Here is a 15,506-nt window from a genome sequence, read left to right as displayed (position 1 = left end):
GTACGTGGTGGCGTTGCTTTTTTTTTTTGCTTTTGTTTTTTTCTTTTTTTTTGGAAATTCGGATTCTGCACCGGAATGCTCTCGGCTTCGTCGGCCTTAGGTTTGTGTCCAGGGCCCCGAGTGGCAACACAGAGCCCCACCCGAACTCCGGAGGACAGACCAAACTCCGGCGTGTCCACCTGGGGCTTAGCTCATCTACCCCGGGTCTGCTTTCGTGCTTTGTTGTCATTGTTGTTATGACTATCTCTTTCCCCTTTAATTCGTCTATTCAATTCAAATAGGGGCTATTTAAGATATAAGCATCTGACCTAGCAGTGATAGTGCCCGCCGTACCCGGGCTAAGCTCCGTTTCTCTCAATCCTGTAAGCATATAAAATAACCTTAATGCCGATAAGCAACTCGGCTGGATAACGTGATTTGTTGGGGTTCGGCTAAGCCCTTCAGGCTATGTATGTATGCTTTCAGAGGACATATTATCTCCCCACCTTGGGAAATGAGCTACCTAATTTACCCGACAACTGCCATCCTTGCTAGGGTGATGCCCGAGGTCCGTTGAAGAATCACGAAGCGATCTCGGCGACTTGATTTAGTCGGGATCCTGTCCATCGGTAGGGGACTATTGGGCCGCTAGAGGCGTTCTATGGTTCTCTGAATCTCCTTTGGGAGATTGGCAGAAAAAATACAAGGCAATCCGGCACAGAAAAAGGCCATTGTTGGGGAACTCGCAATGCGCCGGCACTTGAGACCATCGGGAGCTCAAACGGGTTCCACTCGGGAGGCCGAAGTCGGCGCTGGTCGCTTAGTCAGATAAGTTGTTCCCGAGGTCGGCCCCGCTGTCTCTGGACTAGTGGCAGTGTCTTTGACTTGGCGTATTCTGGATTAGCCTGGAATGCCCAGCGACCCACGAATATCAGCAAGTTAAGACATCCGAGGCTGTGAACGTCGGACTTCAGCTAAACTGCTTATGGAAATTGGAAGAACCCCGTGATACAAGGTCTCACCGTGTATCCTGCTGACTCTGCTCGCTTTATGGCATGAATCCGCAGCCGCCTAGCGACCATCCATCATGGCAGCCTTTGCCACTGCCCCTCGAGAGCATAGAACTGGAGGCCATGCTGGATGCAACCGAGCTGGATGCAAATGAGCCCAATCGATGGATACAAGAGGAAAATACATTATACACTGACCAAGACTTTCTACCCTTCCCCTCAGACATCGAGGATCTGGAGTGGTCACAATGGACACATTCTGAGTCAGATCCTGTACCAATCTCAGCTGACGGACATCTCCGGCCTCAAGATCATGAAGAACCGGGGACCCCAGGAAATTTATTATTAGCCTCTGCTCCACCTCAAGTAGCAGGGCATGTGGACCCCTTGCTTTCGCCGCTGAATTTCACCAATGTCTCGCAATGGCTTGATGGAGCGTATCGTCCCCCAGTGTCCTGTAGTCACTGCCGCAGGCATCGGCTGCAATGCCTGATCATTCGTACTGCACCTGCAAATCCAAACCCGAAGACGTCCTGCTCAAGCTGCGTCGCGCTTTTTCGGGAATGCAGCTTAGCAAGGGGAGAGAAACGTCTGCCATCAGGCTTTGAGACTTTCTCCCCGGTCCTAGGCCATCTTCACGGTGTTCCGGAAGATGGGAACCCATTATCTGCTGCCAATGTTGAGAACAGTGACGATCCAAAGGAATCTAAGCAGTTTCTCAGAAAAGGCGCCAGAGTCCTCCGCGAGTGGTTTCATCAGAACCAAGAACATCCCTATCCAACAGAAGCACAAAAGGCCCAGATGGCCACCGAGACTGGCTTCTCGCAGAAACGCATATCAACTTGGTTTGCAAATGCCCGACGCCGGCAAAAGCACAAGATCCAATCAGCGGGTCTCTCATCAACATCACGTACTCGCTCTGGGTCTCCGATGGTCACCAGCACGTTGTCTTCTATGACTCCCATGGAGCGATGGCAGGCTTCCCCGCCAGAAGATGAACCAGTTCCAGAAGCGGCAATTCAAAACGCCATTGCATCTGGTTCATTGGAATTAGACAACAGCATGGAATCAGACAACAGCATAGACCCATTCCTCTTTGATGTTTCCACCATGGATTTCTTTAACTTCGAGGAGAGCTCGTCGCATCTGGCATCCTCTGTCTCGAGCATTGGGAGCAAGGCATCTGAGACATCCGATAGCGCCTCTTCAGCATGGAGCTACCATTCCTCAGGTGACAGGGGCATTCCATACCCATCACTCCCCAAACCAAGTAAACCGAGACGCATCCGCGGGCGGCAGCGAGCAGCAGAAGACCATCATTACCAATGCACATTCTGCACGCAATCTTTCAAAAAGAAACACGATTGGGCCCGTCATGAGAAAAGCGTGCATCTCACCCTTGACTCCTGGATTTGCACCCCCAATCCCAGCGACATTCAGCAAGCGTTCGAACTACAGTCTTCCGAATGTCCCTTCTGTGATGTCCTATTCCCAACACCCGCCCATTGGGAAGAGCATGAATTCCAAGTTTGTGCTGATAAGCCCGTTGGCGAGCGATCATTCAGTCGAAAGGACTATCTATGGCAGCACCTGCGAAAATTCCACAGTTGCACGAAACTCCCCGTGCGTGACCTCGACCTCGAGGCCTGGCGTGGGTCGGGGGCTAATGTCGAGAGCCGCTGTGGATTTTGTGGATGTTCCTTGTCTACCTGGTCAGCTCGGGCAGACCATCTGGCAGGTCATTTCAAGAAGGGATCTCGAATGGATCAGTGGGAAGGGGACTGGGGTCTGGATGCTGCCGCATTGGCTGTTTTACGCAACGCGGTCTTACCATCTCAGCGTATCGTGAATAGTATCCCTACTTAATATTTGAAAAAAAAAAGGTATATACGAATAATGAAATAATGACCACATGAATTATGCTGAAAATGAGACTCATATCACGCTGATCGTAAACGAAACTACCTCGCTACTACTCTGTAGTCAGCCATTCGCGGTTGTACCAAGTTCCCATGCCTAACATGAACAGCACAACGCTGCCATCCCGGACAATGTCTTTCAAAAGCTGCACTGCCATTCCCATTCCCGACTTCCCACCAAACAACACCTTACTTCCGGTCAAAAGCAACTCGCCCGTCACGAAGATCGCGAAGGGGTTCTGTGCCGTCGCAGGCTTGGGCGGGGGATTTCCGAACAAGGCGACCGAACTGCTAATGATAAACAGCAGGTAAACAGCAACCGCCAAAGCGAAAACAGTATGCAACGTCTTCCAGACCCGAGCCCTCTTCTGCTCCGCCTCCGTTGGCGGTGCGGCTCCACCCAGCATATTCGCGAGGAAAGGAGGCACGCCGAGCATTGATGCAATGGCAGCAAGCGAGAATCCAGGTGCTGGTCCATTTCCTGCACCAGCTGGAGGCGCACCAGGTGGAGCATTGGGGTCACCGCCAGGCATGGCACCCATGAGAGAGCTCAGCAGTTTCATTGTGGGGTCCTCGTCGTTGGGTTGTTGGCCCTGTCCCTGTTCCGGTGCGCCTTGTCTCAGCATTGCGCGGAACATATCTTGTTGGGCTTGCAGGCCATTTGGCGCTTGCGGGTCGGGTTGCAGGCCTTGGCCTTGTGGCGGGACAGACTGTCGCAGCAGTGAGAGGAAGGCTTCCTGCTGGGCGCGGATAGCGTCTGGTGACTGCATTTCCGGTTGCGAGGATGCCGAGTGTTGAAACTGGGGATTTGAGGGTGCTGGAGAGGCGGATGCGGAGATTGCGGGTTGAGGGGATGGAGAGGCTTCTTCGCGGTCTGTTTTGGTTGGCTTCAGTTAGCATGGGCCTGGCGTGTGCGACGATGTGGGATATGTGTGCTTTCCCGGGAACTTCTTGATCGGGGTCAGCAAGGCAGTTTTTATATTTCATACCGGATTGGGGCGTCCGTCCACTCAGACTGGTGATCTTGTCGAGGCGCGCTGAGCCTCCTTCCTTGATCTTTGCCTCGCGGCGCTCACGGCGCAATCGAGCGGATCGCTGTGCTGGTGATTCTTCCGACATCGTTGTGGGATCTTCAATAGACGATTTTGAATCTGATTTGAGATCGGAAGCAGCGAAATTGGTGTGTTGGATAGCGAATACAGGTGGGATGTAGTCTGGCGAATGTGGTGATCTGGGTGTTTGCCGATCAGTCGTCCGGGGCTGTCATTTCTGTGGCGATAACACCAGCCACAATACACAACACACGACACACTCTGAACAACCCATCCATCACTGCGTTTATCTCGCTACAAATTATTATGAAGTATTATTTTTCTGGTAATAAATTACTCGGAGAGTTATTCCCCTACATGAAGTAACATTCAGTTGTTGATCAGTTAAATGAGTCTACGATAAGTATACATAATGGACCCTGCTAGATGGCCACTGTTATGGTGTGTTGGCTGGAAAGCCATTTTTAATTATATGGAATATATATGATAGGATTGTTGGGTTTTCCAAGGCTATACTCACACACAGGCCTCTGTGTTCAATAGCAGAAATCCTGTACAAGCTGAGTAAAGACCTTCTCAAATTGTCGCAGACTCTCAACTTCGACCCATTCCTCCTTAGCGTGAAGACCTTCTCCTGCCGGGCCATACACAATGGATGGGATTCCAACTGCACCGAGCAGAGCTGCATCGGTCCAAAACGAACCAGCCTGGACGACAGGCTTGCTACCCAGGACAGCAGAGGCACTAGCAACTGCCTGCTGCACGAATGGATGATCAGTTGCTACTTTCTGCGTAGGACGGGACATAGCAATACGCGGCTCGGCATATTTGAACCGAGGCTTCTGCTGCGCGATCTCTTTCAGCAGCGCGCTGATATCCCCCAGGATAGACTCTTCACTCTGTGCTGGCACTGTGCGGAATTCGACAGTGATGGTGCATTTGCCTGGATATGAAGATGGTTCCTCGCCACCCCGAATCAATCCACAGTGCAGTGACCCCTGGCCCAAGAGATCATCTACTGGCAGCTGGGACTGGTACTTTTCCAAAGCCTGCAAGAAGGATCCAGCATACAAGATAGCATCTTCTCCGGCAGCAGGGTCGGATCCGTGCGCAGCAACTCCCAGGATGTCAACTTCCACCCACAGGAATCCTTTGTGAGCAGTAAGAATTGCACCTTGGGTTGGCTCGGGAAGTACAGCGGCATCGGCACGCCAGCCTGCTTCAATCACATCTTGAGTTCCTTGTGAGGCATCTTCTTCGTCTGATACTGCAGCCACAATAACATCTCCTCGAGGCACACGGCCACTGGCTTTTGTTGCTGCCAGTGCAGCTAATCCGGCGGCCAAGCCTCCCTTCATATCGAGGCAGCCACGGCCAAAGATGACCTCCTTGCCGTTCTTGGTTCCAATGGACCCAGACAATGGATCCTTCTCGTAACTGGACAAACTGACAGTGTCTGTGTGGCCGTTGAACATAAGCGACTTGCCTCCTCCGCTGCCTCGCAAGACTCCAACGATTGATGGTCGTCCTGCGACCTTCTCGATCCAGTGGTATTCGATGTCCCGGTGGGCGAACCAAGCGGCAAGATAGTTTGCGATTTCAGCTTCACCTACTCCATCTGTGACAGACAAGGTCGGGTTGGAGGAGTTGATTCGGGTAAGAATTTGTGTTAAGCCCACGACATCATCCACAGTGATGTCCTTGGGAATGTTAGGAACTGGATACTCACGTGCACCTTCGGTGCTGAGAACAACCACTACGGAGTCTTTGTTCAGAAGTGAGGTAGCCTCCTTCGATGTAGCCAGCTGACGCAGTGCATCCAAAGTAGCACCTCCGCATGGCCCAGCCGCCACAGACTTGGAAGCCAGATACTGCAAAGCGCAGTGACTTTCACAGGATGAAACTGTGACGCAGGCATCGACCAAACGCTGCAGATCGGGCCAGGCGGTAGAAGAGACTGTGCCGCAATTCATACCATCCATGATAGTCGTAGAAGTTTGGACAGTAACCGGCTTTCCAGCAGCCATACTAGCAGACAGACACGCAGCTGTATCGGGCTCAACGGCAACTACAGACATAGGTGTACTCTGTGACTTGCAATGCTTCGCCACTGCATGAGCAAGACTGCCCACGCCAACAGGAGTGATCACCAGACTACCCGGCAAACCAAGCTGAGCAAGTTCGTCCTGTACTTCGCGCATCAGAGTCGAGTATCCCTCCACAATCCATGCAGGAACATCCTCATATCCCTCAAATGCAGTATCCTGAATGAGAAGTACACCTTGTCCCGTTCGGGCCTCATCCAAGGATTGCTGCACCGCTTGATCATAGTCGCCCTGAACAACAATCAACCGAGCACCCTCCCCGGTAATAAGATCACGAGTCCACTGATTCAAAGATTGAGGAACGAAGATCCACGCCTCGATGCCGAGAAGTCGCGCCATGAAAGCAACTGCCCGCCCATGGTTTCCCATTGAGGCAGTGGTTAATATAATGGAAGCCTCCTGTGCTCGGATTGAGAGTTCATCGAGCGAGATTGTTGGCGGCAACCCGAGTTGCGCTGCGATCGCTCGGAAACATCCCCATGACGCACCCAGGACTTTGAAGGAAGGCAGGCCGAACCGGTTGCTCTCATCTTTGACCAGGACGGCACGAATACCCAGCTCTGCTGCAAGGTCTGGGAGCTGGACTAGTGGTGTTGGGGCATAGTTGGGGAAGGATTGGTGGAATGCTGTCAACCCTTCGATCTCCGGGGAGGCAATGCGCTCATTTGCTGCCGCGGGGTTGAAGTAGATCGGTCGTCGTGACATGCTGAGGTGTGCGCTTATCGCGTATGTTTAATTTACCGCATTTGAATAGCACAGTCCTCTTGATTTATTGCAGTCTGCGCTATGTTATAAGCCTTCTAAAGACGTCAACGCGCCTTCTGGCGACATGTCGGGTCGAGTGGGGACTCTACTCTCTGCGCCTTCTCGCGACATTGGCATTTCTCAACTGTAGAAGTTCATGGGGATTTTCTAAGAAATTGGTTCTTAGTTGTTCTACTGGGTAAATCCATGGATGTCTGCACGCTTTGGCATTATCGGGCTCTTTTAAGATTGTACTCTATAAACTACATGTACCTACCAAGCCTGGTACGGCACATGCCAGGCATATTTCGATTCTTTATTCTTTTTTGCGGAAACTAAACGCTATATTTTATTGACGCTGAGATGAAGGAAAGAGATCTCGGTATTCATCAATTTATGCAGTATTGTCAAATCTCAGGATATCTGAACATGCTATCTATTTCTGTCCTTCGGTCTCAACCCGGAACTGGTCGTAATGAACAACAGATTCGAGAAGGGCTTGTGTACCCAGAGCACTGCTACTGTCAGATTATGAAAGTCTTTGGAAAGGAGAGGACTTACCAATCCTGTGGGGTGCAGTATTCTGTCGGGTGGTGGCTGACACCGTCTCGGCAAGGGACAAAGATCATCGCGGAGGGACAGTGCTTGCTGGTATAAACAGTATCATGACCCGCACCACTGGTCATAAGCATCGATTGCTCACGGCCAACCAATTGATCCGCTGCAGCCTGGATAGACGCCACGCAGTTCTCATCAAACTCGACAGCCGGCGAGTCCGTATCCAGAGTCCATTCAAAGGACACGCCCTTGCCATCTTGGGATGCAATAGCTTTGAACGCCTCGAGACACTCATCTTGCACAGCATGTACTACACTATCCTGCGGGTGTCGGATATCAAGGGTAAAGGTCACTTGCGACGCGACAGTGTTCGTAGACGCATTCGATGGAACTCTAATGATACCAGTCGAAGCCAGCGCATCATGGCGCTTGGCAATATCGTGCGACGCAGCAATCATTCTCGATGATGCAAGCAATGGGTCCTGGCGAGCACTGAAAGGTGTTGTTCCCGTGTGAGCATCTTTCCCGTGGACGGTCATAGTCAACCATCTGTATCCTTGAGCACCCCGAACGATACCAATTGAGCGGTTGTTTCCCGGAAGAATTGGGCCCTGCTCAATGTGCAGCTCAAAATGGGCTCCAAGTGGGTATCCAGTTGTCGGATCGCTGGAACAACCAATGTCGCCCAGATATCCGTGTCTCTCAAGCTCGGAACGGAGAGTTACACTGGGGTCGTGGATATCCTGCAGGTCCCAGGCTTTTTGAATTGGAATGGCTCCAGCCCAGACACCGGATGAGCACATGGACTTGGGGAATCGTGCACCTTCCTCACTATGAACTTGTGATTAGCGACAACCTTTAACAAAAGAATCCTCCACTCTTACTTGGTCCAGTTGACCACTCCCACATCATAGTTAGTCTGGAATCCATTTTCTTTCATCGTCCGGAGAACCTCGAGAGCAGCCATTATACCGAGAATACCGTCATACCGACCACCGCGAGGCTGAGTGTCCAGGTGGCTTCCCATTGCGATCATTGGAGCAGCCGAGTTCAATCGGCCTGACTGCCTTGCAAACATGTTACCCATTTGATCAACATCGAGAGAGCATCCCAGCTTCTGGACTTCGGCGGCAAACCACCGGCGCACACGAGCATCATCGTCATTGAGAGTCAGCCGAGCCATGCCTGTGTCTGTTGGGTTTCTGCTTTTCCATTAAGCTGCGTTCGATAGTGGTAGGAGCAATCGATACATACTCGCCATAGCGATGCGCAGCACCCCATTCACATGTCTCGTGCAATGTGTTCCATAGGCGCTCAGAATTAATCTTGAGGCCCGACAGTGCTTGGAGTCGGGTGGCAGTAGAGAACCGCCGGGCATTGAATTGAAGGGCGCGTGTTGCGCTTTTTGTGCCGTACATCTTGTGGCAATGGTCAAATATTTCGCTTGAATAGTGAATCAAGGATCAAATGGGTGGGATGCAACGAGCTTTATTGTGTTAACAAAACTCGCTTTCTCAAGACTCCAAAACACTCACCGATCTATGAGTCTGACGGCGCCTTCCCACGACAGGTGTGGATACGGTCGCAGCAATGATTGAAGTGTCTCTCCAATTAATTTGACTGGATCTTCGGCAAAGAAATATCGGGAACTGGCCGAGAATATCTGAGGCTTTTGGTGACAGAAATCAGCGGCTCATCGTGGGGAGCGGCGCCTTCCCGCGACATCTGCGAACCCTAAATCTCTTACTTGGCGTCCGACAGCATCGAGGTCAAAACCTGGGTTTTGAATAGCAAATCTCTTGAGACAGGCAAAAATTACGTAGATAGACGATTTCCCTGTTCAGGTTTAATATAAGAAAAATAAACCTCGTTTCCGGCAATCATTCATGCTCAACGTTTGCGGTATGACCAGCAGGTGCATGCAAGAACTACAACTCCCGATGGCTCCGAGGACGAATATTCAAGTGAAGATGCAAAACTAGAGTTGAAATCATTCCTTGGCTGATTCTACCAACAAGAAGCAATGAGAAAGATTGAAATTTCCTCTCTAAAGCCCATCTCGCGGGCGCATCCCTTGCCTCAACGAGAAGAATCAAAAGGCCAGTTTCCTGATAGTGACTCATATTCCTGATTATGGCAGTACGAAGGCAGAGGATTCTGTTATAAAGAGCAAGAACGGTACGACAAGCCACCCTGCATTGATAACTGGCCAGGTCAGGGGAAATGATATCGCAACAACAAGTACATATCGGGTATGTTCATGAGTACATGTATTTATTGGATTCTTGCGACCCAGTATCTCTAACTACGGACAGGGATAAGATCGATCAGATGCAACTTTGATGTTGCTACGGAGTACTGGTTTCTTTGCTAGGCATCTTGTAGTTTGCATTGCCTTGGAATGAACCTTTATGCTCCAGATTGGGTTATGCTTTCTTTTGTTTCCCTAGATTCAAGCAGAGGTTCTTTATAGTTGTCTTGCCTTGGCTTGAACAGAACAATACAGGTTTGTTGAGAACCATGCCTGAGGCAGGATTCTCTCATCCGTAGGATTATCAACGCTACGCCCTTTTTGTCTTTTCTGCCGAAAAGCTTACCTTTGGGGGCTAAATTGAGGACTCCGATCCTCGGCATATAAAGGGGCATAAATAGTAGGAAAAGACAGATATTATCTAGATCTTTAGATAATTTAATACTTCTATAAGAGATCCTATTCCTAGTATCATTTGAACCTATTATTAAAACCCTATATGCTATATCATACCTCTATATCTTTAATAGGTTATGAGCCCGGCTATCTCTAATAGCCGGAATACCTAAATTACGTAGTATAGTCTATTTACTATATTTACTAGTAAATATTTGCTTACCCCTATACACCTTTTTATCTGATCTTTGCCTAGACCTATATATATAGGTCCTTACCCTAGGATCTCTCTCTCCTTCTTATATATATCTTACCTCTTATTTTATACCTTACCTTTTATACCTATACCTCTCGATCTCTCGTAGATCTACCTATTTTTTTATTAATTTTATTATAACCCCTATTACCCGACGGTCCTAGCGAGATAGGGGGGTATCTAGTACACTTAGTGTACCCTATATACCCTACGAACCCTCCGACTCCGACGCCGACCGACTAGACGAATTAGGGTCCGATAATAACTATAGTAGCGCCTTAGGCGAGGGTAGCGATAACGAAGGAGGAAATAATAGTCCTATAGCTCCCGCTAGCACTAGAAATATAGACCCCGGCTAGGGCCTATAACGTCTAAACCCCGCGGATTAACTAGCTAGAGAACTCGAGTCGACCGAGTATCTCTATACCTAGTAGCCCTAAGGATTAACTAGGTAGCTCGTAGCGGGTAGACCCCCCGCTAAAGTCTCCGAGTCTATCGAGACTAATATATAAGTCCTATTAATATAGATTAATAACCTAAACCGATTTAATCGAGATAGCTCTATATTCTCGCTATATAACCGCTACGCTACTCTAAAGAATAATACCCGAGAAGAGAAAGAAAACGCCCTTCGATACCTTAGTTTCACTAAAGATCTTAGGAAAATATTTAAAAGAAAAGAAGAATATAAAGGACTAAAACTTATAGGATTAAATAATTACCGTACCTAGGCCGCTAATATACGGTAAGTGCTAAACTAAAACCTTCTTAAATAAGTTATCGACGGTAAGGTAGGATTATTACTTTCTTCGTACGAGAAGCACTATATACTAAATATATAGAAGGGAGTAGCCTAGCTTACTATCCTAAATACTATATACCTAGACTTAGCGAAAAATATTATACCGCCGAGCCCTCTAGAACCCGAGCGTATCTAGTAGGAATTATAAAATTAATATAATATAAAGAATACTTTTACCGCCGAATAAGACGCTATTATAATAAAAGTATTATACGTATCCTACGTCTATAACGTCGGAACCTTAATCGAGGTATTTAAGACTATATAGACTAATAAGACTATTATATATCCCCCGATTGAGAGTCTACTAATTAAGCTATAAGAAATAGACGAACTTAAAAAATATACGGAACTTATAGCGTGCCTCGATAGCCTAGAATAGTACCTATAGAAGCTTAACTATAATAAAATAGTTAGTAGGTTAACTAACTAGCTAGACTAATACCTCTTCGATCGCCTATATAGCGAACTATAAAGAGAAGAAGATAACCTCGCCGCTAGTAAAAAGGTAGCTATAAGGACCTTATCTACGGAAACTAGTAAACCTATAAAACCGCGAGGACCCCGTATACGACGAGGACCCCTAGGATTAGTATATACCTTCTATAAAAAGAAGGGGTACCCCGCTAAGAAATATTAGCTAAAAAACCCTAATTTAGTACCTAAACGGACTACGGAAACCCTAATTATATAGGTCGAATACGGTTACGAGGTATAAAACTTCTTAACTAGTATCTTAATTAATAACTAGATCTACGATATAGCCTATAACGAATATATAATTAGCTTATTAGACTATTTTATACTAGGCACTACGAAACTACTAACTACTACGATTAAAATAGCCCTAATAAACTAGCTAGTCTAAGATATAATCGGAGATATTAAGATTATAGTCGACGACGGGACTAAGTAAAGGAGAGATCTTATTCTTATTAGGACTATATATCTCCCTAAACTCTATAGTAACCTTATCTCGTAGCCTAGGCTCGCTAACTATAGGATTATAGCGATATACGGAGACGAGGTTATTTTCTGAAAACTAGATAGTAGTATTCTTATAAAAGGACTACGAAAGGGTAAAAATTAGATACTAAACGTTCGCTATATATACCGATACTAGACCCTAGATCTAGAAACGTTAGTTTTAACGATAGTATAGGAAGTAAGGGGTGTCGGATACCTAAAAACTTAGGCCGATACTCCTATTTCCGCCGAAAAAACTACCTACGGATACCTAATTTCTTAGGCTAATAATATAGAGGTTATCCTAAGAGACTCCTACCCCTAGCTAGAGGGCCTAAGTATATAAAAATTAGAAAACGCTGTAAGTTTATCTAGCTAACTAGTGAAAGATACTATTCCGCTAAAAAAGGTAATATCTCTTCTACCGAAAAAGGGACCCTTTTCTTAGGTAGAAAAGGTAGAAATACTCGCTACCTGTAGAGTAATAAAGATATAGAAGATAAACTCGTCTAATAGCTTAAAATAATAGTCCTCGGAGACTACCTCGACTTCTTCTAGCGAGACTCCCCCTAGCGAGCTACTTACTAAGCTTAAAAAAGATAGGGTTAATATCGATACCTAGTACTATAGACTATACTATATAGGGATTAAATCCCTATAGGAAATAGTAAAAATTATAGAAGATATTAATATTATAGGCCTACCTACCTCTAAAAGACCCTATAGCTACTACTAAATTAGAAAGGCTTAGCTCGTACCCTATAGAACCCTAGTTTTATATAGATCTAGTAAAATAAGAGATCTCGTATACCTTAATCTAGGGGGCGGGGGTAAAATACCTAAAGGTTAGGGAGGTAGCTACTAATACTAGATAATTAGTATCGACGACTTCGATAGATAAAGAGAAATATAGTTTACCTCCTATAAAGACTTCGTTCTAGACCTTATAATTAAAATAGTAAAACTATATTCCGCTAAAAGGGAGATAATAATTAAGATATTTATAACCCCCGATCTCCCCCCGCTACTAGCACTAGGAAGTAAAATACTACCGCCTAATAGACTAGAGATCGGAGCCTTCTAATTAGATTATAGAGGAGAGTTTAATAACTTCCGCTTATAAAAATAGGCTAAGAATACTAATACCTATCTATATTTCTTAGCACTATATATATATAGGTAAAATAGTAAAGTCGAAAGAATAATACGAATAGTATAAGAATATATTAGAGCTATTCTCGACGATACTAGACTCCTAGATATACTATAGCCCGAACTAATAAAAATAGTAATAATAACCTATAACCTTACTATCTATTTTAGTAGAAAAAGAGATAGTCTCCTAAACTAGATACTATATAAAATACGATTCGGTAGAAAACCTAATATCTTATTCCTACGGATACCCGGTAGTAAGGCTTACGTTATAAGAAGCCCCGAAGAGATTAGGGCTATAGTTAGTATATTAATAAGTAGATATTTATAGCCCTACGCCTAGATAGGTAGACTCGTTAGGTATAGTAGCTACTATAATATATAATACCGTATTTAGCGTCTAAACGTAGATAGAAATAGGGGAGAGATTATAACTCGGAGAGACGTTATTTTCGATAAAGGAGATAACTAGACCCTATATAATAATCCTAATCTCCTAGTCCTATTAGAAACCCTATAGTCGGTAAAATAGTCTAGGTTCCTATTCCTAGACTTTAGGGACCTTATAGACCCTAAGAATCTTATAGACCCTAAGAACCCTATAAATAATATAAACCTTATAATTTCTTCCGCCGAAAAGACCCCTATAACTTCTTCCGCCGAAGAAAGTATCCCTTTTTTAGACTCTAAGGGAGATCTTAGACTTATCGATAAGAGTTCTAGTAACGAATCGGTCCTACTAGTAGACCTACCGAGACTATCTACCGAAGAACTCGCTAACCTTAATTATAAGATCTAAAATAAGGTTTTCTATACTACTATATCTTAGATAGATAAAAAACGTATATAGGATCTAGTATAATATACTACTATCCTATATATATAAGCTAGACTAACCCTATTATCTAAGGATCTCTTAACCTTACCCTTACTAATAACCCTAAAAAATATAGACCCTAAATAGATAGAAGACCCTAAATTAGTCCGATAAGTACGTAACTTACCCCTTTAGCCTTAGTAGTATCGCGCTATAAAAATCGAGTTTAAATAGCTTAGTTTAATTAAAGCTTAGGAGATAATCCCTACCCCCGTACCTACTAAGAATATACGTATCCTTATTAGTAAGTAGGTATATAAACTAAAACTCGATACGGATAGAAACCCCCTAAAATTTAAGGCTCGCTAGGTAGCGAGAGGTTTCTAATAACGGGAAGATCTAGACTATACCGAGACCTTTACTAGTATAGGTAGCTATATCACGCTACGGATCCTCCTCGCTATAATTACGTAAAAGAAGCTTTTTATAGCTTATATTAATATAAACGTTATATATCTTAACGCCACGCTAAAGGAGAGACTCTTAATATACTACCCCGAAGGTTTCGAAGATAATACCGATTTTTTAGAGATCTAAGGTAAAGTCTACCTTCTAAAAAAAAGTCTTTATAGTCTAAAATAGTTAGTAGTAAACTAGTTTAATATATTAGGGGACTACTTATTAATAAAAGGCTTTATACGATCTACTTCTAACCTATATCTTTATATATAGTATAATTAAAGGGGCGCCGGTATAATCGTTTATATTTTTATATATATCGACGATCTTTTAATTATAGCTTCTATAGCGGATCTTATTAAAACTATAAAGGACCTTATTTCGATAAAATAGTCTATATTAGACCTCGGCGAGCTATCCTACTATCTTTCGATAAAAATAGTATACGATAGAGAGATAGGAAAAATAATAATTTTATAAAAAATATACGTTAAAAGGTTCTTAAAAACCGTAACTTTAAGACCTATAATCCCTTTATCTATTATTCTAATAAAGGAAAAGACCCTTACCGCTATAAGTAAGGTAGTAAAATAGTACTAATCCGATATAGGCTCGATTAACTATACTAGTATAGTTATATATCTAGACCTCTTACTTATAGTAAGTATACTTTCGTAGTTTACTATAAACCTAAACGCTAAATACGAGGATCTAGTATAAAGAGTAATTACTTATATAGGACGTACTAGCTATTATATAATTATATACTAATCTAGACCTAATTAGGACCTTTAGAGGTATATCGACGCCTTATACGGATTAGCCCTAGAAAGCAAAAGTAGGACTAGGTATATCTTCTTCCTTATAGGGGGTCTAATATTATAGAAATCTTAAAAGTAGACTAGTATAGTAAAATTAAGCGCCGAAGCTAAATATATAGCCCTCTTAATTACTAGCGGAGAGGTAATTTAGCTACGAAAACTACTAAAAGATCTTAATTTTTACTAAGGAAGTATAGACCTCCCCCTATTCCTTTA

The 15,506-nt window shown here is 44.9% G+C and overlaps 4 protein-coding genes across 4 annotated transcripts; 1 reads left to right on the top strand and 3 right to left on the bottom strand.

The window, feature by feature from the left end:
• Nucleotides 1-1,034: 1,034 nt before the first annotated feature.
• On the top strand, nt 1,035-2,855 carry N7457_007064 (Homeodomain; the record flags this gene model as incomplete). The annotated part of the gene is made up of 1 exon (XM_057178107.1): nt 1,035-2,855. One exon carries the CDS (start codon nt 1,035-1,037, stop codon nt 2,853-2,855), a length of 1,821 nt encoding a protein of 606 aa, XP_057029851.1.
• Nucleotides 2,856-2,961: 106 nt separating this feature from the next.
• Nucleotides 2,962-4,027, bottom strand: N7457_007063 (uncharacterized protein; the record flags this gene model as incomplete). Its single annotated transcript, XM_057178106.1, has 2 exons — nt 2,962-3,782; nt 3,898-4,027. 2 exons carry the CDS (start codon nt 4,025-4,027, stop codon nt 2,962-2,964), a joined length of 951 nt encoding a protein of 316 aa, XP_057029850.1.
• A 469-nt stretch (nt 4,028-4,496) lies between these two features.
• On the bottom strand, nt 4,497-6,770 carry N7457_007062 (putative diaminopropionate ammonia-lyase; the record flags this gene model as incomplete). The annotated part of the gene is made up of 1 exon (XM_057178105.1): nt 4,497-6,770. The coding sequence occupies one exon, from the start codon at nt 6,768-6,770 to the stop codon at nt 4,497-4,499; it is 2,274 nt and encodes a 757-aa protein (XP_057029849.1).
• A 475-nt stretch (nt 6,771-7,245) lies between these two features.
• Nucleotides 7,246-8,785, bottom strand: N7457_007061 (M20 family metallo-hydrolase; the record flags this gene model as incomplete). Its single annotated transcript, XM_057178104.1, has 4 exons — nt 7,246-7,324; nt 7,371-8,198; nt 8,252-8,569; nt 8,622-8,785. The coding sequence occupies 4 exons, from the start codon at nt 8,783-8,785 to the stop codon at nt 7,246-7,248; spliced, it is 1,389 nt and encodes a 462-aa protein (XP_057029848.1).
• Between the last annotated feature and the right edge of the window lie 6,721 nt (nt 8,786-15,506).

This window comes from Penicillium paradoxum (genome assembly GCF_028828445.1).
Source record: "Penicillium paradoxum strain IBT 22861 chromosome Unknown utg000006l_segment0_segment0, whole genome shotgun sequence".
NCBI lineage: Eukaryota > Fungi > Ascomycota > Eurotiomycetes > Eurotiales > Aspergillaceae > Penicillium > Penicillium paradoxum.
Note: the sequence above shows the minus strand (reverse complement) of the source record. Positions and strands in the feature narration are given on the sequence as shown.